The sequence below is a fragment of the Aethalodelphis obliquidens genome, unplaced genomic scaffold (assembly GCF_003676395.1).
Source record: "Aethalodelphis obliquidens isolate GAN/ISIS:26980383/991018 unplaced genomic scaffold, ASM367639v1 scaffold90, whole genome shotgun sequence".
NCBI lineage: Eukaryota > Metazoa > Chordata > Mammalia > Artiodactyla > Delphinidae > Aethalodelphis > Aethalodelphis obliquidens.
In genome coordinates, this window is record NW_020838034.1 from 4,898,967 (window position 1) to 4,919,053 (window position 20,087).

At 52.2% G+C, this 20,087-nt stretch overlaps 1 protein-coding gene across 3 annotated transcripts; it reads right to left on the bottom strand.

Moving 5' to 3' along the window:
• Positions 1-7,660: 7,660 nt before the first annotated feature.
• VSIG8 (V-set and immunoglobulin domain containing 8) lies at positions 7,661-20,087 on the bottom strand. Of its 3 annotated transcripts, XM_027094992.1 has the most exons (8): positions 19,914-20,085; positions 16,102-16,277; positions 15,344-15,545; positions 15,002-15,220; positions 14,130-14,255; positions 13,617-13,794; positions 8,338-8,437; positions 7,661-7,989 (listed from the first exon to the last, which is right to left on the bottom strand). In XM_027094992.1, the coding sequence occupies exons 1-8, from the start codon at positions 19,960-19,962 to the stop codon at positions 7,963-7,965; spliced, it is 1,077 nt and encodes a 358-aa protein (XP_026950793.1). In that variant the 5' UTR covers positions 19,963-20,085; the 3' UTR covers positions 7,661-7,962. The 3 variants fall into 3 exon arrangements, with proteins under 3 accessions (XP_026950793.1, XP_026950792.1, XP_026950791.1); XM_027094991.1 differs by having other exon boundaries at positions 7,661-8,437; positions 19,914-20,087; XM_027094990.1 differs by lacking the exons at positions 7,661-7,989; positions 8,338-8,437 and adding an exon at positions 12,264-12,716 and having other exon boundaries at positions 19,914-20,084.

Below are 20,087 nucleotides of genomic sequence, written 5' to 3' on the forward strand. Positions count from 1 at the left end.
CAGGTGGAAGACTGAGGCCCGAAGAGACTGTTACTCCCTAGAATCACATACCTAGTCAGTGGCAGTCAATCAGAATTAGCTTTAGGTTACCTAAATCAACCCAGCCCCTTACTCTGCCCCATACTCCCAGGGAAGAACTTCATAACAAAAGGAGAAATCCAAATATGAAGTGAGCTGTTCCAATGAAGGTGCTTAATCAGAAACCATCTCAGAGCAATGCTATAGATCAGAGAATTTTCAGACTAGGTGGGAAGTTGCATTAGATCAGGAATGACAAATATGTGGTACATATATCCAGACTTCCACCTTCCATGACCATGTCGAACGTGGAGAACTAATTATGACACAATTTTCCCACTGAGTTCACAACACTCAAGTAACTCTGACCAATTGATTGAAGCGGGAAGCCAAGATGCTATTCCTGCCCTAGACAATCCGTAAGATCCTTCCAACGTTAAGAACGGATTATAGGGCTTCCCTGGTGGCGCAGTGGTTGAGAGTCTGCCTGCCAATGCAGGGGACACGGGTTCGTGCCCCGGTCTGGGAAGATCCCACATGCTGTGGAGCAGCTGGGCCCGTGAGCCATGGCCGCTGAGCCTGCGCGTCCGGGGCCTGTGCTCCGCAACAGGAGAGGCCACAACAGTGAGAGGCCCGCGTACCAAAAAAAAAAAAAAATATATATATATATATATATATATATATATATATATATATATATATATATTTAAGAACAATGGGAAACTATTTTTGGATGCAAGCAACAGAAACCAACTCTGGTTCTAACTAAAGTGGGAGAAAGAATTTATTAGAAATTCGTGGGTAGCTCAGTGTCGTAGTCAGCTTAAGCTGCTATAAAAGAATATGATATTCTAGGTGGCTTACAAACACCAGAAATTGATTTCTCATGTTTCTGGAGGCTGGGAAGTGCAAGATCAAGGCAACAGCAGATTCGGTGTCTGGTGAGAGCCAGACTTCCTGGTTCATAGACAGCTGTCTTCTTGCTGTGTCCTCACATGGCAGAAGGGGCAAGGGAGCTCTCTGGGGTCTGTTTTTAGGGGCACTAATTCTATTCCTGAGGACTCCATCCTCAGGACCTAATCACCTCCCAAAGATCTCACCTCCAAATATCATCACACTGGGAATTAGGGTTCAGCATATGAATTTTGGGGAACATAAATATTCAGTCTGTAGCACTTAGAGAACCAAAGAAAACCCTGACCAACCAGGCCTTGGGAAGAACAAAGCCTGGTGGCCCTGGGGAATGCAAGCCTCAGGCCCCTTCCTTAGGGGCCACTGTGGGATAAATCTCTGTTTTCTGTTCCCATGTTACTCACTGAAGATTAAAACTCTCAACAAAAGATTGAGCTGGCCTTAGCTCTGGGGCAAAGGGCCAGTTACTCCTATGCTACCAAGTTCTGGTATGAAACTCGAATAGTGGGCTTCCCTGGTGGCGCAGTGGTTAAGAATCTGCCTGCCAATGCAAGGGACACAGATTCGAGCCCTGGCCCAGGAAGATCCCACATGCCGCGGAGCAACTAAGCCCGTGCGCCACAGCTACTGAGCCTGAGCTCTAGAGCCCGCAAGCCACAACTACTGAGCCCACGTGCCACAACTACTGAAGCCTATGCACCTAGAGCCCGTGCTCCCCAGCAAGAGAAGCCACGACAATGAGAAGCCCGCACACCGCAACAAAGAGTAGCCTCTGCTCACCCCAACTAAAGAAAGCCCGCACACAGCAACGAAGACCCAACGCAGCCAATAAATAAATAAATAAATAAAATTTATATTAAAAAAAAGAAACTCCAATAGTCCAAAATTTCTGAATCCAAATCTAGACTTCCAGGCCATTTGGAAGGTATATGTGTCAAAGTAGGAGGACAGGACATGTTTTATGTAACAGTTTGTTAGCCTGATTTATCATTACAAAAGTTAAGGGCAGGCCTGAATATGGGGACCCCTCTCCCTGGACTTTTTTCTGTCATGATTCCCATCCACCTCCTGAACCTGAGACCCTCCCCCTGCCGTCCCATGATGAAGAGCAAGCCCCCAGCTCACACTGCAGACCAGAATCAAACTGTTCTGGAATCAAACGGGGGACAACAGCCCCCTGATTCCCTGCAGGACTGAGCCGTGCATCTCCAGCGTTCATCATTCAGCGTGTCTCTTGCAGGCAGCTACCGTGGCCAGAGACACAGGGAATACAGCTGTGAGTAGGGCAGATGGAGCTCTGCACCCAGGAAGCTTGCCATCTAGTTGGAGAGAGCAGCATGAAACAAATACACAAAACGATGTAATTAAAATTATGCTAAGCTCTAGAGAGGAAAAGGACTGAAAATTGTGAGCAAGAATAATGAGGGAGCAGAATATAGCTGGTGCAGGGCAACCCCAATGGCTCCTCTGAGGAGGGATGTTCCCGCTGAGACTAGCAGGGACAGTAGTTAGTAAAGCAAAGTAGGGAGGCATGCTACGCTGAGGATGAGCGTGCTGGGAAGACCTTCCGGAAAGACCTTGGCATATACGAACGTCTGAAGGAAGATCCCCATGGTCAGAGTTTAATGAGCAAGGCGGGCCCTGGGAGGAGAAAACAGCAGAGGTCAGATCATGCAGGGTCTGGTAGGACATGGTAAGATTTAAATTTTAATTCTAAATGTAAACGGAGGCCACTGAAGAGTTTTAAGAAGGGAAATGATATGATCAGACTTGCACTTTTGAAAGCTCGCTCTGGGGGCTGTGTGGAGAATGGATTGATGTGAGGAGAGTGTGAAAGCAGGAAGATGAAGTTAGTGCAGGGATCCTGGCAAGACACGGTGATAGCTTTGAACTGAGGTGCGCGAGGGCGGGGGCGGGGTGAAGAAGTGGATGATTCGAGAAATACCTAGGAGCTAGACTAGACAGGACTTTTAGTTATGGGAAGGGGGGTCTGGGCGGGGTCAGGAATGACACTGGGGCGTCTGACCTGAGTAACTAAGCAGGTGGATGTGCCGCTTACCCAAACTGGAAATACAGAAAGAAGGGCAAGTTTTAGGAGGAAGTTAAAAGTTAATTGGCCCTTAATTATCAGGGAACGGGACTTTAAAAGGAACAAGACATTTGGAGGCTGAACAATGTATTGGGTGGCATCATATGAAAATGGTCATTATTATACGTTAAAAAATGCTCAAATATAGGCGATTTCATACGACCCAAACTAATAATTTAAATGTAAATCGATTTAAGGAAGAGAAGCCATCGATCCCTCTGCCCCAGTCCACTCCCACCCAGGACAGCTGTTTCATGCCTGTAACCAGTTAAGTTTTTACATTCAGCTCCAGAATTACATTCTAGACCCCCCAACATGAACCTGAGGTTGAAAGGGCTGCAAGACAGCTCGGGGAGAGGGGTCCTCCCACAGCACCCTCAGCGCCAACTGCCCCGGCAGATCCTGTCCTGGTCAGTTTCTCAGCCACCTGGCCTGAATCCTGCCTAGTCACCCCAGAGAGCCCCTAAACATTCAGGACCCGAGGTTAATAATGGTGGGGCACACTAGAGCTGCCTCTCTGGCCATGAGGGGCCATCCTTGACCCCAACACCCTCTGAATGCAACCCACACCCTCAGCATTCAGAGTCCCACCTAGTTGTCCAGGTGGAGCCCCGATGCTGTCTCAGGAGAGCCTTTCCAAGCAGAGGCCGTGTCATGGTCAGACAGAGAAGAGCAGCACATCAGTCACTCGAAAGGAGTCATCGTCAGACACCATGATTGTCCCATAGAGATAGGTCTCACCAGCCAGGTCAGAGGCCCTGGGCCTCTCTCTGAGGCATCCTTTCGTGGGGGGACTTCAAGAGGAGCCGCCTCAGGGTCAGGCTGGCTGGGGAAAGGAGAGTCGTCGGCTATGCCTTGCTGGACGGTAAGGAGGGTGCAGCTTCCTGGGAATGGAAACCCGTGCCTGCCAGCAGGGGGCTCTCAGCCACAGAGCTGGAGGAGCGCTAAAGCAGAGACTATCTGGCTACTCAGTGCTCTGGACTGGGAATGTTTCTTATTCTTCCAAAGTGCCAATGGGTACTTAGGGGAGGGGAGGGCAGGGCTGAGAGTCAGAGGCAGTGAGGCAGCATGAATCAGGGCCTTGGGGTGGCGGTGTTCTCAGGCCAGCAGAGGAGTGTACTAGTGGTCTTCTGTGTCCCATCCCTTGAAGCTGTGGTCATCTAGCCATCACTGACTGCAGTGAACATCCTCTCCACTGACACACAGCCTCCTGTGAGACAGTCCAAGCACCCGGTTTGAGGGACACCCAAACATCCCATCACCAAGTTCCCTCTTTGCCTCGGGGACCAACATAGCTTAAAGGCTGCCCTCAGAGCACAGCCTCATTTCTGGAGGACTGAGTCATCTGAGTCCCTTACGCTAAAGAGAAGAGGAGGGTCAGGTAAGTCCCGGGAAGATGGAGAGGAAGTTGGAGTTCCGGAAAGATGAGGCTTCATGGTCACTTTCAGTGAAAGAAATAAGGGCCCTCAGACTGGACCGTGGAGAAGGACACACCTCCCTTCACGCTCACCCCTACCCCTTAGTGGGGAGCATACCAGCTGACACACACACCTCACCTCCCCTCTCTCCCAACCCCACCCTGGGAGGCCTTAAGATGGAGGTGACTCAGCAATTAGCAGCCCCATCTCACACCCTCCATTCCAGACAGGCCCAGATTTTGTCTGTCCCTGAACCTAACAAGCTCATGCACTTTGCCCCTTTTTGCAGGCTCTTCCCCTACCTCTTAGCCTAAAATATACTCTTTATCCACCTTGTTCTCCAATCAAATTTTCAAAGCCCAACCCTAGGCACTCCTCCTCCCAGAAGACTTCCCTCAAGGAATCTCATAGCATCACCTCTCCTAGCCTTGCATGAAGCTGAATCAGCAGTCATGCGAATCATTCTTTAATTTTTCCAAATGGATTAATGGGCTCCCTAGGGAGGCTGGGAGCTCCTGGAAGGATCAGGTTTAATCCTGCAGTCCTACCACAGACACGCAGGAAGTGCATCGCCAAACATACTTGTGAACTAAATGGTTGATGCAGAAGTTGGGGACATAGAGGTGGAAGACACGTGACCATGGTTCAGACATCCCCTCAGTGAGGAAGCCAAAAGTCTCCGGTTGGGAGATTCTATATCACCCCGGCTTCTCTGTTGAGACAAAGTGTAGGTGAACAAGGGAGGAAACAGGGAGATCCGTTGAGACACTGCTGCTGTAATCCATGCAAAAGATGATGGTGGCTGGGAGCCATTAGGTGACAGTGGTGGAGGAGCGGATGTTCAGATTCTGGATCTAAGCAAGGTATAGCCAACAGGACTTCCTAACAGATTGGATGTTGTGGGGAGAGTGGTGAGAGAAAGAAAGGTATTAAAGAAGGACAGAGTGGCCATCAACTGCAGTGGGCAAGGCAGTGGGGGCAGTAGCTTTGGGGAAGACCAGGGGCAGGGTTTGCTGAGTTTGAGGTGTCTGTTACACATCGAAGCAGTTATGGGAGTGTGCAATGTGGGAGAGAGGCCTGGCCTGGGTGCATAAATTCGGATTTTGTAGGCATATCCATTTTATTTACTTATTTATGTATTTGGGGGTACACTATTTTTTTTTTTTTTTTTTTTGCGGTATGCAGGCCTCTCACTGCAGTGGCCTCTCCCATGGTGGAGCACAGGCTCCGGATGCACAGGCTCAGCAGCCATGGCTCACGGGCCCAGCCGCTCCACGGCACGTGGGATCTTCCCGGACCAGGGCACGAACCCGCGTCCCCTGCATCGGCAGGCGGACTCTCAACCACAGCACCACCAGGGAAGCCCAATTTTTTTTATTAACATTTAAATTTCAAACAATGAGCTCAAGCTTATACTGGCCTTACATTTAGATTTGATATAAAGATCAGTGGACAGGCAGCTTTGAGGGTACAATGTATTCAACAACTAGAGACAACCTAGGGTGTGGTATAACTATATATACTCAGGAGCACAAGTATAGGGACAAGCCATGTAATTGAAGGGAAAACCTCAGCCATTCAGGACTAAACAGAGGTCCTTGGGCATATCGATTTTAGCTGGGTGGATAGATAGAAAGGTGGGGGGCCAGGTAGGAGATGATTCCCATCCTCATTCCTCACTTTTTCTGACTGAGTGTTCCATTCCTGGAACAGCTGATGGGTATTGAAAGGAAGGAATCCGATTTCCCCACAGAAACAATGTTATCATAGCAGATTAGGCTCCTGACCAAGAACCTGTTGCTCAGTTTTTTAATGGCAGTAATCAGAAGATGGTATTTCCACAAGTCCTTAATATACCAAATGGAAAGCCTTCATGCTATACAGGAAAGAGCTTCCTAAGGAGCCTGCTAGTCAAAGGAACAGGGGCACCTGGGGGGATATGTGTGTCTTTGTCCATCATGTACCACTGAAGTCATTACGGGTATTGGCTATTGTCACCCTAAGTTAGGAGAGGAGTATTTAGTCCAATCTTTATCCATCACACTAAGTTTAGGGAAGGTCAGCTCATGAAGAGATTCTGAACTCTCGAAGGGAGTAGGTGTTGAGAAAAGAGGTGACACAGCCCTGCCCTCAGTGGAAGCCTAGTCTGATGGATATAAGAGGACGACAGGACATTCCCAGGACAGGGCAAAGATCACAAAGTAAACACCACTTCCCCTTATCTGGGAGCAGGGTAGAGACTAATCATGAAACAGGATACGGCCAGGCCACCTTTCTGAAGAACGGATGCTGGGTGAGAAAGAGGATGTGAGAGGGGGAGAGAGAGTTACAGGCAAGGAAAACAGCCTTGAGCAAGGGACTGAGTCCCGCTGGGGGCTGGGTCTGGAGTCGGGGTTGGGAGCTGAATTGAATCCCAGCATCTGCGGAGCCAAGGAGATGAGCAAGTTCAGGCGAGTCAGGGCAGGAAGGGGAGGGGCCACAGGCTGCAGGTGGCATCCAGGCAGAAGAACGGGAGGTGCCCTGACCAAGGGCATCTGTAGGGCCTGATAGGCAGCAAGTGGGGCCTGTCGTCACTGAAGGAGCTCAGTTCCAAGGTGGAACTGATTCCCCCAAAAACGTTGAAGAAAATCTCTGTGCCCTCAGCTGGGAGGGTCTCTCCTCAGCTTTGGGAGAGCTGTGTGGAGACCCTGCTGGAGGGGCTGTCAGGTCAGTGCTCCATGGGGTGCTGCAGTGGGCACTGGGCCCAGTGGGCACACCCTGGTCCAAGGAGGGGCCTTGAGAATTCTCGCAGCTCATCCTCATGCCTGGCTCCGGACCCTGCCGAGCTTGTGTTTCAGGTGCTTCCTGTTATTATTAGTATCACCATTACTAAAGAGGACTGTCATCAATATTAATACATGCACGTGCCTCCCAGGATTCAGAAGCAAGGCCTGGTTCTCCTACTTTTCTAGTTGCTGCTTCCTGGGCTGCTTGACTCATCCCCCAGGTGGTGAGCCATCCCCAAATTCAATCCTAAGGCTTCATTCTCCTCACTCCCTCCCTGCCTTGGACCTCCCACTGCCTCAGCCTCCACCCCCCACCCCTGTGTGGTTAGATCTCTGCCTCCAGGCCTGCCCTCCTCTGGGAGATGAAATTACATTGAAGACTAGGGACTTGGGATCAACCATTCGCAGAGCCCCTACTATGTACCAGGCTCTGTAATAAGCACGTCACACAAAACAGCCCTATTACTATTCCATTTTAAAGATGAAGAAATTAAGGCTTTGGGAGCTTAATAATAACAAGGAATCTAGGTTTGTCTGAATCCAAAACTGAGGACTTTTCTTTTGCATATGTGGGCATGACTAAATCACAAATATTTAGTACAAGTTTTCTTCCTCCCTCTTTTCCTTCTTTTCTCCCCAAGACACCCAGCATGGGCCCACCATCACCTCAAACTCAGCCACTATAAAAATGAGCTCGAAAGCTTCACTCCATCCTCCTCTGCTCAATGACCTGCCTTTGTCAAGGGCTTCAGTCTCCTCCTTAACAGTGTCCCATCCTGCTGTCCTTCTAAAATATAACCGGAAAAAATAAATTAATAAAAATATAAATTAAAAAAAATAAATAAAATAAAATACACCTGGGAAGACTGCTGAGGGCAATGGCCACAGAAGGGTGGCAGAAGACTATGTTGTCCTCTTCTCACTGGCAGGCACAAAGACCATGCCCATGCTTTTCCACCATCTCCCTGCCTGTACAGTTCCACATCTCTCAACGTTCTTTCCCTTTGCCATGTTTTTCCTCATCTAACTGAAAGGAACTGAATGGAGACAATTTTGTTCCCGTACACCAGGAATAAATGAAATGATTCCTCCAGGTGGGCTGGATAGACAAAGAGCGTAAACTCCAGAGACTCACCTGAGGCTCCCTTGGAGCAGAGGCTACAGGGATAAACCTCCAGACAGGTTGCTGCTTAAGTTGTGACTCTGGGTAATGAATTCTCAAAACTCCTTTGTTTCTAGTGAAGCATGGAAAAAAAAAAAAAAATTAATCCCTCCCCAGAGTCACACAATGTGACTGGGCCTAGAGTAACTGAAAGGTAACAGGGCAGCAAGGATAGTTATTCTACTAGGAGCACAGAAGAAAAATCACCGGGATTCCATACAGTCATGCTCTTGAGAATTTCAGGTTTAAGAGAAGATGACTAGAGAATTACTTCCTAAAACCTAAGCAAGAGGATTAGAGAAGGAACTGAGTCAAGAAGGACTCCGAATGTCCCTTGAGTAGATTTTCCAGGGTTGGATGCCCCGGGAGACCCATTCACGGAAATTCTGTGGATGCCAAGTTAGGTTTCTGATGGTTACCAAAGACATATAAATTATCTGAATAAGTTTTCATCGACCAGAGGAACTAGGATTCAGTTTCCGCAAGGCTGGGACACAAAAAGGCAGAACTAGGAAGTGGGATGAAGACAACTGACTTGGTGCTGTCTGTGTCTCTCTGGAAAAATGAGAAAAATCAAGACTGAACTTAAGATTCCCTCTCTATTTATTTATTTATTTTTGGCCGTGTTGGGTCTTTGCTGCTGCGCGCAGGTTTTCTCTAGTTGCAGCGAGCTGGGGCTACTCTTCGTTGCAGTGTGCGGGCTTCTCATTGCAGTGGCTTCTCTCGTTGCGGAGCATGGGCTCTAGGCGTGCAGGCTTCAGTAGCTGTGGCATGTGGGCTCAGTAGTTGTGGCTTGTGGGCTTAGTAGTTGTGGCTTGTGGGCTCTAGAGCACAGGCTCAGTAATTGTGGCGCACGGGCTTGGTTGCTCCGCGGCAGGTGGGATCTTCCCTGACCAGGGCTCGAACCCGTGTCCCCTGCATTGGTAGGTGGATTCTTAACCACTGCGCCACCAGGGAAGCCCCAAGATTCCCTCTCTTGAAGCAACATTTGTGTACACAGCCTTCTGCCTGCCTGGGGACGTGGTCTGCCTAAGTTTTGCAAGCCAATCATTAAATGCTGCCATTATTAAAATTTAAACTATATCAATTTACAATTAAGTGAATTCTTCTGAGACACAGGAGATAAGTACTCAAAATTCATCCCTTCCTAATTAGTTTCTATAGTTCATGATTGTCTCAGGTCTTGAGGTTATTTACTTCGGCAGGGATGGTGTGTTACTGCACATTTCTCACGATTCCACACCAGGACATCATGCTGGTAGCCTGAAAGCAGCCATGATAGGAGAATTTTATTCAGGGAAATAGCACATGATACACATCAGGGCTTCCCAGCCCCCTATACCCTCAACCTCGCTCCCAAAGCCACTGGTAAACATTTACCACCAGAAATTGTTCTCCTCTAACACTGACAAGATTTCACGCAGGAGAAATGAAAAAAGGTCAAGGTGTCCCTGAAGCAAAACCTTAGAAGCAGAAACTTCCCTCCCTCCTCACCCAGAGGTGATAAGTGCAGTGATAATTTATTTAGGGATTCGGGAACTCCCCTGGCTTCTCTGTTGAGTCACCCTGCCAAAAGTTGTTTGCAGAGTCTCTCTAAAATCTCTTACGGCTCTTTAATGAGCTTTTCTTGCCAGAGCCTCGCTGTTCTCACCTTTCAAAGGAAGGCTAAGTCTGAGCCCAGCTCCCTGGTTGCTAGAATGGGGAAGATGATGTCATTCAACACAACCTGTACAGCTGACTGACTCTGTCCCTCACCTCCTTGCAGAAAGCTGAGCTGGAGGCTCCTCAGACTGGGAGAGCCCTCCCCAAGTCACCCTATTCAATCCCCTGCCTTAGGGCAAAAGTGTGCCAGGCCCAGCGCCCTGCTTGAAGCTCTAACTATTTTTTTTTTTTTTTTTTTTTGCGGTACGCGGGCCTCTCACTATTGTGGCTTCTCCAGTTGCAGGGCACAGGCTCTGGATGCGCAGGCCCAGCGGCCATGGCTCACGGGCCCAGCCGCTCCGCGGTATGTGGGATCTTCCCAGATCGGGGCACGAACCCAGGTCCCCTGCATCAGCAGGTGGACTCTCAACCACTGCGCCACCAGGGAAGCCCAAAAGCTCTAACTATTTACGAACAAATCATCCTATAGGTGCTCATAAATGTTTCCAAATAAATGAGGGGATGGATGGTTCCTGCAGTTCTGTTCCCCTCACTGCTTAATCCCTTTACCCGCTGTATCCCCATCCATCCTCAATAATCCCCACCTCCCCGCCCTCACTCCAAGACGTTTGTTCCTGGCTCCCTCTGTCCCATCATCATCTCCACTTTCTCTTCCCAAGCTCTATCAAGGCAGAACCAGAGATGCCATCACGCTTTTGCAAATAACCAAGCCAACCAGAAGGGTTTCCTAGTTATGTACAACCAAGCATGGTTTGGGGGCTTCCTCTGTCAACAAACTCTGAGGTCCATCCATACCCCACACTTCACCTGGCCACAGGGTAGAAGCAGAAAGAATTAGGAAGCCCGGCTTCTCCTCAAGAGAAGAAGAGGCAAAAAGAAAAGGAAATGCCTGGGCTCTCAACAGGCAGATGGCAACAGGGCAGAGGCAGGTAGAACAGAGTGACCTTCAAGTACTATGCTCTTCAGAAGACCCTCAACCCCTAGACTAGGCATCGGTCCATTTTTTTGCCTGTTGCAGTCATCCTGTATGGAATACAGCCACTTGGTCCACTAGAGGCAGCTGAATTGGAAATGTGACGCTTAGGGCTCCCTAAGAGTAGAACTTGGACCAAGGGATAAAAACTATGTGGGGTCCAAAATTGGGTTGAAAAGGAGGAATATGGATATATCTCTGACCCAAATGGACTGCTTTGGGAGGTAGTGAGATGCCACTGCAGGTATTCAAGAAGAGGTCTTTTGTCAAGAAAATATCTTTTGTCAGGCATGCAGTAGAAGGAATCCAAATGTCAAAGAAAAAGCCTGATGTCCCAGAGTCAGACATGCCTGGATCAAAACCTGTTATTACATTTGTGGCCTTGGTTAAGATAACTAGATCCTCTGAGCCTCAGTTTCTTCATCTGTATAATGGATACTGCACCTCACAGGATTAAAGTAAGGATTAAATTAGACAAAATATGGGAAAGTACCTGGAATTCAGAGGGTACCCAATAAATGTCAATCTCCCTTCCATTAAAAAAGGGACTAGGTTAGATGGATTTGGTCTTTCTACCCCCAGAGTATGACTCTGAAACCCTTCCCGGTTTTTGAGAAGGACGGCATACATCTGGGAGAGATAAGGAAGTCAAGATTTCGTAGGTAAGGAGAGAAGGAAGGACGATGCTGAGAATGGTCAGGGAATATTCAGAGAGGTCATCCCTGCCAGTACCTTGTTTCCTTTCTTTTGATTTCTGGAATAAAAGAGAAAAGTGGGATTCTGGATTTAAAATCAAGCCTGAGGAGTCTCAGTTTCCCCATCTGCATAGGGAAGGAATAGGATTAGACGGCCCCTTCCAGCTCTAACTGTTCCCGATCTAAGGAGGGGGAGGGGGGAAATGGTGCAGAAATGATGCGGGACGACAGAGGGAGCAACGCCCCCCCACATCCCTGAGCAGGGCCCACCACCCTGACCCCATGCCCAACCCTCCGTGGAACCACAGTCACCTCAGTCTCGAGTCTTACATTTTCTTTATTGTGCTAACACTGCCGCCTCGGAGCTCAGGCCTCACACGCACAGTTCAGTCCAGACCCCCACCCACCCGGCCCCCGGGTCTCTCTGCCTTGGCTGGGGACACCTGGTCTCCGGCCTCCAGCGCTCTCGGACACTTCCTCCTCCCTCCCTCTGCCCGAGCCTCAGGGCCGCGGGGATGCGGAGAGGGCCGAGATGGTCTCTATTCCCTCCCCCTCCCCCTCCCACTTTAGGGGAGGAGGCGCAGCCGCCCAACTCCGCTCCCGAGGGAAACTCTTCCAGGCCCCCTGCCGCCAGGCGGCCCTAGGCAGGCGAGGTCGGCGCCGGCCCGAGCGCGTCCCCAGGTGCAGGCAAAGAGCCCGCACCCTCCCCCTGGCCGGGCAGGAGCCGGGCGCCGCGCGCTCACACCAGGAGGCCATCCTTGCACGGCAGCGGCCCCTCGGCGGCGCAGGCGGCTGGCTCTGCACTCTGGACCTTGACGTAGACCCGGGACTGGTCCGCTTTGCAGTCTAGAGCGGCGGCGGCGGCGCTGGACGCCAGGGCCAAGTCCTCGGAGCCTTCGCAGTGAGGAGGCGCGTATTTGAGGCTCAGAGAGTGCCTGATCTTCTGCATCGGGTACCCCAAGATGTGGGTAACGCTGCTGCCGCGCCTTTTGGCCTTGCACCCGGGCGCCACGTCGTCCTCTCTGTGGAAAACAGCAGGCGCGCGGGTGAGCGGGCTCCTCCGCCGCGCGGCGTGGGCACGGCCTGGGCAGAGCCAGGGGCTCTTGGCAACCTCTCCTCTCCCGCGCCTCCCTCCGCCTGCCCTCGCCTCTCAACCTCAGCCTCGACCTACTCTTTTCTCTGCCTCTTCCTGGGCCAGCGACCCCGCAGGACTCCCGGGGGCACCATCCCCACCCTCCAGACAGGGCTTGTCCACACGTGTCCGGACAGCCCACGGTAGGCAGGCAGCCCCATCCAGGCGCCCTCCACTCCCCTTCTGAGCTTTTCGCAGGACCACCGGCTCGGATAGAGAGGTCACCTTGGAGATCCAGAAGGAGCTGCTTTCCCTGTCCTTTCCTTAACTAACCTTGACCTTGCCCACCCCCCTTCTCCTCACCTGCCTCTTAATCTTCTCCCTCTTTTCCTCCATACCCAGGGCATTGCAATCATTAGCACTGCTAGTCTTGTTCTATTTTTATTTCTAGTTTGTTTCTAATATAAGTTATTAGCGCTATTATTTATATTACTTAACTCTTCTTAAGTAAGCATGTCCAAGAGTTCTCACCGGTGCAATACAGGGGAAAAGTGAGAAAATACATACAGGCCCTGCCCTGCAGGAGCTTACAGTCTAGATAAGACAGACAGACAGGTGCAAAGACGGGAGGGAGATGGAGGGCAGGGAAGCAGAAGTGAAGACTGGACATGGGAAGGGGGAGAGAGAAAAAACATACGACGAGTGGCCGGTCAACATGCTGGGGTCCCAGCACTCCATGGCGATGGCAGGCAGGGTTGGGGTGGGGATCCCAGCCAGCCGGTGGCAGGCAGGGGTGAGAAGGGGCAGGGCGCCAGCCCCCTGCAGCACAGCAACAGGCATCAGATTTTACCTGATATCATTAGGCAAGTCGCAGCAGGCATTTCTGCGGACCTGGCTACGGCAGCAGAAGGCACCGCGGGGCCCTCTGCAGCAGCAGCGGACGAGCCCCCAGATGCCCAACATCAGGCAGCCCAGCAAGAGTAAACAGCCCAGCACTATGCCAATGAGTATTCCTATGTGCGCGACTCCTGGGGAGAGAAATAAAGATTAGTCAGGCTTTCTGCAGACTGACAGATGCCTGGCTAACCAGGAGTTGCAGGGGCAGGGTGTCTGTGGGAAAGAGGATGGGGGACCCAGGGGATCTCAGGGTCCCTGGACACACAGGGAGGAATATATGGAGAGATGCAAGTTAACCCCTCATGTCTGCATGTTTTTCCTAGGGCTTCCCAGCTGCCCCTGGCAGAGCTATGCACTGATGGCAGTGGGAAGGCAGAGCCAGCTGAGGCTCCAATATACAGCACAAGTTTCTCCAGTCCAACCCTCCCAGCCACGGGGCCTCCAGGGCCACTGCCCCTGCACCCACCTGAGACCTTCACCTCCACCACACATACGCTGTGGCCTGCATGGTTGGCCACTGTGCACTGGTACAGCCCATCATCCTTGTGGGAGAGATGCACCAACACCAGCTCACCGTGGCTCATGCCTGAAACTGAAGGAGCATCAGAGAGCTATGGTGAGTCCGAGGGGCCTGGTCTCTGAGAGCTTCACCCCAGCCTAGACCACTGCAGGGTGGGGCATGGAAGGAGGAAAGGGTGTGCGCACACACACAGGTCCACCCCACTCTCCAGGTGAGTCACCTTCTCCCTGCTGAAACAGAGAGGCAAGGAAGGGACCCTTTCCCAGCAACAGGAGAGAAACCATGAATTCACTCTGTGACCTTAGGGAAATATGTCCCCTCCCTGAGCCCTGGTCTCCTCATTTGTACAGCGAGTACAGGGTTACACCAGAGGAAGTCTAAGGTCTCTTCCAGCTCTGCTAGTCTTTGATTGTGAGTACTAGGCAGCTTCTGCCTGTGCCAGAAGCTTTATACACCTCATCCATTTAATCCGTACCTGCCCCTGGAAGATAGACATTATCATTCCCTTTTCATATACTGTAGAATGAAACTAAGGCACAGAGAGGTGAAGCCACTTGCCTGGGTCTTGTAGCCAGTTATGGTCCAGCCAGGATTCAAGCCCAGCTCTACCTCAGACCATGCTCTTTCCAAATTAACCATACTGCTTTCAACGGACTCTCCCCTTTTGCCTCCTCTTCCCTCCATAGCAGCTTCTGGCACAGGCTCACAGGAGGGGTCTCCCACAGCGGTTTTATGTTTGACTTGGCGCCACTGATGAACCAGGGAAGCCCCAGCGGGACCCAGCGTCCCAATCTTCCCCTCTCCCCGGGTCCCCTCACCTTGACTTATGGAGCTGAAGGACTCGTCGTAGGAGAACTCAGACTGGAAGGTGTCCTGGGACTGGTAGGAACTGGCACGGTAGGGGTGGGCGCTCCCCCTGATCCTGTTCCACTTGTAGGTGAAAGGCGGGCTGCCCCCACTGACGAAGCACTTCAGCACCACGTCATGGCCATATGACATGTGGCCCTCAAACCAGCACTTGGGCCCCACAGGCCGTGCTGCAGGGGAGGGGGCAGTTGTGAGCCAGGGTCCAGCCAAGAGGCAGAGCCAGGCTCAGGGTGGCCAAGCCGCCCTTGGCTCTGACGTCTGGGGAAGAGGAGCTCAGAGGAGTTTGGTCATACCTGTGACAGTGATGATGACCGTCCGGGTGGCCACGGTGGTCTTCTTCACCCGGCACTCATAGGTAGCTGAGTCGGATATCTGCAGGTTCGAGAGGTTGATAGAGGCATCGTACTGGCTGGGATCTGGGGCTGCAAAGTGGACCCTCTGCTGCAGATCGGGGAGGTCGCCATGGTTGGCCCTCTTGTCCCCGTAACTAAGGAACTGTGAAGAGAAGAAAACAGAGATGGTGAGACAGGGAGAGGCAAGGAAGGCCCTGTGGTTTGGCTGTCTTGGGCAATGCACTGAACTTTTCTGAGACTCCGCTTTCTCAGCTGAAAAATGGGAACAATGATGCCTGATCCACTGACTTTTAACAGAATGTGTGAGATCAGATGAGATCAAGCACTCTCTGCCTAACGTCTACCTTCCAGGGGCCTGTGAGGATTAAATGGGATGAGATGTATAAAGCTGCTGGCACACAGAGCAGCTGACTGGTACTCAAAATCAAAGACTATCATCGGAGCTGGAAGTACATTGTCTGGGCCAGGACAGTGCCTCGTCTTCCCTTTGGAGTGGGGTGGGAGGAAGCTGACTCACTGGCTGACTTGATCGGTGATTACAGAGCTCCTCCCTGTTCCCTCATTCTCTGAGAAGTCTTGGGGGAAGTTCAAGGCCTCGGTTTTCTTATCTGCCCTGCTTTTCCCCTCAGGGTGCTGGCTGCCCAACAGGTAGACGCCATGAAGTGTAGAGTAAGGGGAATCCTGTGCCCAGCACCTACCACTTTCTCCCGACGTGAGGGTTCTGGGTTGACCTGCATCCACTCAATGCCCAGCGCATCAGAACCAGAGTCCTCAGGGTCCAGGATGTAGGGGCAGTTCAGTCTCACGCTGTCACCTTCTGCCAGGTTCAGGACTTCTTTTGCATTCCCACCGATCCGCACAGCGGGCAGCAGTGCTAGGACACAGGCAGGGCAGATGGGGTAAGGGGAGCAGGACCAGGGCTTGGGTGGCCAGCTTCAGCCCCCCTCCCTCCACCATTCCTGTCAGTGGCGACCCAGGGCTCAGTGAGGGTTCCACAACGAGGAGGGGCTGCTCTGAGCGTGTGCATAGGTGTGTGCGTGAATTGATAGACGCATGTCTATGCAGACTTGTGTAAGCATGTCTCTATTGTACGATTGTGTAGGGTTGCATCTATACAGTTTGTATATATATATAGCTGTTAAGAATGCTTGTATGGGGGACTTCCCTGGTGGTCCAGTGGTTAAGACTTCGCCTTTCAATGCATTGGGTTCGGGTTTGATCCCTGGTCGGGGAGCTGAGATCCCACGTGTCTCGCGGCCAAGGAACCGTGACATAAACATAAAACAGAGTGATATTGTAACAAATTCAATAAAGACTTTAAAAACAGTCCACATCAAAAAAATCTTAAAAAAAAAAAAGAATGCTTGTATGTTTGCACGATTGTGTATCCATGTATGGGTGTATACACATATGTACGTTGCATGTTTACGAGTGTTTGTGGCTGCTTATGTGTACTGTAGGGAGATTCACACACATGACCAGGTAGAGTGTCTGCTTATATATTTACGTGACAGCGCATGTGTGTGCATGTGTGTGCGTGTGTGTGTGCGTGTGTGTGTGTGTGTACAGGCACATGGAGCACATAGAGTTGTTAAGTGCTCTGATGGAAGAGGCTCGTTGGTTAAAAGCCACCTCTGTCTGGGCCAAGTGAGGTGATCGTGTCTAGAGGCAGGAGGATGGACACCGTGGCCCCTGGAGTCCCTTTCCAGCCCAAGGAGCAGGAGAATGCGTATGTCTCTGTGTGTCTGTGTATGACAGCGTGTGTCTCTGGCTGTATGCCCGTGTGACAGTGAGTGCCTGGCTGTGTAAGTGCTCTGAGTGATAGTGCGTGCCTGTGCGTGACTGTGACCGGGAGCCTAGCTGGGTCTGTGTGTGATAGTGAACGATGGTGCTGGGACCATGGCCACACGCATCTGTAGGACTGGTGAGCCTCGCGTGAAGGCGTGTGGCATTGTGCGCTTTGCGTCCTTCCCCTTGTGTGATCGTGTGGCCACCTCCACGTGCTCGCTCCAGTTGGGGCCCCTCCCGCTACTGCCAGCCTCAGTCGCACTGAGTCAGCCTGGGATGAAGAGCCAGGATCTGGAAGCTCAGGAGTGATCTCTCCCTCCCTAACCTGAAGCCCCAGGCAAGTGCTAGCCCCAACCGGTTGGACCCAGAGAGGAATATGAAGGTGGAGGTGTGCCCAGGGCCCCAACCCTGGCTGGGCCGGCAGCATGCCACCTCCCAGCCTCCTGCAATCCTCCCTCTGCCGGCCCCTCCCCCAGCCTGGCTCACTCTCCTCCTGTGAGAGGCAGCAAGTCCTTTGGAGCCCCAGCCCTTGGTCTCAGCAACTCATCGTGCTCTGCCCTTCTCTGGCTCTCTCCTGGGACCACCTTCACACTTGGAGAGCATCTCACACACACAGTTGCACACTGTCACAGCCAAAGAGATCAACACATAGACACACTCTTATAAGCCTTCAAAATGCAGATACCTACCTATGCAGTCCCACCTTCTCACACACACACACACTGTCGAATCCATACAGACACACATCTACACACAAACACAAGTGCGCATTAATCCAGAAGACACACCCGCTGTGCACACTTAGAGCCCCGCATGTGTATTCATGCAAGACCAGACATACCTGCAGAAGCTTAGTCTGGTTCTAGAGAGCCAGCAGGCACCCTTTCAACACCCCTAACAACTCAGGCATCACTGAACCTGCCCCTCGGAATCCTGGCTGGGCCGTCAGCCATGTCCTAACCCCCGCTAGGCTCCAGGTTAACCCAGAGCAGGCAGGCTAGCTGCTGGGGGCTTTAACGGGACCTGGTGATGCCTCCTCCAGCGCCAGGCCAAGCTAACACCAGCCCACTCCTGAGATAAGGATCCTGATGCCATCTGCCAGGTCCTGGGCTGTCACAAGGCAAACCACGAATGAGCCAGAGCTCAGCAGAGAGCAGAGGCCCCACCCTGGGGAAGGACTGCCGAAAGCAACCCACAACAAGAGAATGGTCTCCATGCCCTGGGAGCCAGCCGGACAGGAAGGTAAGTATTCCGGGAAGGGGGCTTGAGAAGGAAGGACAGGCTGGAAGAGGGTGCCTCCACCCTGCACTAGGCAGAGTGTCTGCCCTTGTCCCAGGCCAGGGAGCCTCACCCTAGCCTTTCCGACTCCCTAAAAGCTTTCTCAACCTCCTGCCAAGGGTTCCAGCCTTTCTGCACCCCTCGCTCTCCTGAGGAAGTCGTCCCTGGTGTCTCACCTTCATTCCTCTTGCTGTGGCACTGAGGAAGTATTTCCAGGGCATGTGAGAGAAGAGAGAGGCTGGAGGGAGGGAAGAAGACCAGAGTGGGAGAGAGAGGTGGGCGTAGAGACTCGGAGGGAGGGAAGGAAATCACAACAGGCTCGCCGGGGAAGAGGAGACACCTCAATAGTCATGTCTACTCTAAGTTTGTAAGTCCTTTGTGAATTTTTCAGCTTCCTCCAGAGCTCCTAACCCTCCCTCTGCAGATGAGGGAGGGGAAGAGAAGGGAGGGGAAGAAAAGGGAGGGGAGAAAAGGTGGCTCCCACAGAAGGGATTGGTGCATTATAACATTAAGACACACTATACACAGAGATGTCCCAGGTCCCCACAGCACAGCTCCTGAGTGAGCTCTGCCCGGCCAGCTCTTGCCAGACAGAGAGGGTGTTGCAGGCATCCTGCTAGAAATGCAGTCATTCACACATACTCGTACTCTCACACCAAGGCTGAAAATGCTCCTCCCTTCCTGAGCTCCTCCCCCAGGCCCCTTTAGCCTGAACCCAGACCCCCAGGAGGGTCTCAGAGCCATTTCCAGCAATGCCCACCCAGATGGGCCCTTGCTGGGACTTGCCCCATCCCAGGCAGGCAGCCATGATATCCAATCCTGAGCCCTGCCCTCCAGACGTGCCCCAGGGAGGGGGCTCTGGGAGTTACCCTCCACACCCTCCCAGGCTTATTCGAGAGGGGGTGGGTGCTACCCTGGAACTCTCACAGCACAGGGGCCCTGAGCAGAGGTCTCAGGCCCCGGCTCTCCCTGGCCCACTCACACTCCACCAGCCTGAGGCTCTGCCCTCTCAAGGCAAGCAGGGTTGGGGGAGAGGCCCTCCTGCTGGAAGCACAGAGACCCATGGAAAGGGAATCTTTCCCAGGCTCTTCCTCAACCCCCAGCCAGCTTTGCTGCTCACCTGCCCCTCCTACCCCACCCCCAGATCCCCCAGTAACTCTGGGCGAGCCCTATGCTCCCATTCACAACATGTGCGTACACGTATGAGCCCCACATGTTCACAGACACCGTGAAGAACCATACAAGAACACATGCCCCAAACCTTCAGGTGCAGGGCTCTCCTGGGGAGAGGCCCCCTTGACAACAGACAAACCCCGGTAGCAGCAGGGCGAGGGTGAGAAGACATCTCAGTCCACCTTCCAGGTTCCTCTGTGAGCCCTTCGCTGCCCTTTTCCTGCCCATCCGGCATCATGCAGGCCCCCCCTGCCACTCCCCAGCCCCATACCTGGGCTCAGGCACACGAGCAGAAGGTGGAATGCTCCATGGACTCTCATGTCTCTAGGCTCAGCGTTTCGTCCTCCTGGGCTGGGATCCCTGGGGCCAGGGGTGTTGTAGGGACCAGTAGACGAGGGAGAGCTGAGGGCCCAGATGCTACCCGGAGTGGCAGGAAGGTGCAGTG

Excerpts from the sequence above, each read along its gene's own strand:
- VSIG8 (XM_027094990.1), bottom strand. The coding sequence starts at position 19,962 with ATGAGAGTCCATGGAGCATTCCACCTTCTGCTCGTGTGCCTGAGCCCA. Across the intron at positions 15,546-16,101 it reads CCTCACGTCGGGAGAAAGTG|TTCCTTAGTTACGGGGACAA; the intron begins GTAGGTGCTGGG and ends TTCTCTTCACAG. Across the intron at positions 13,795-14,129 it reads GGTGGAGGTGAAGGTCTCAG|GAGTCGCGCACATAGGAATA; the intron begins GTGGGTGCAGGG and ends TTCTCTCCCCAG.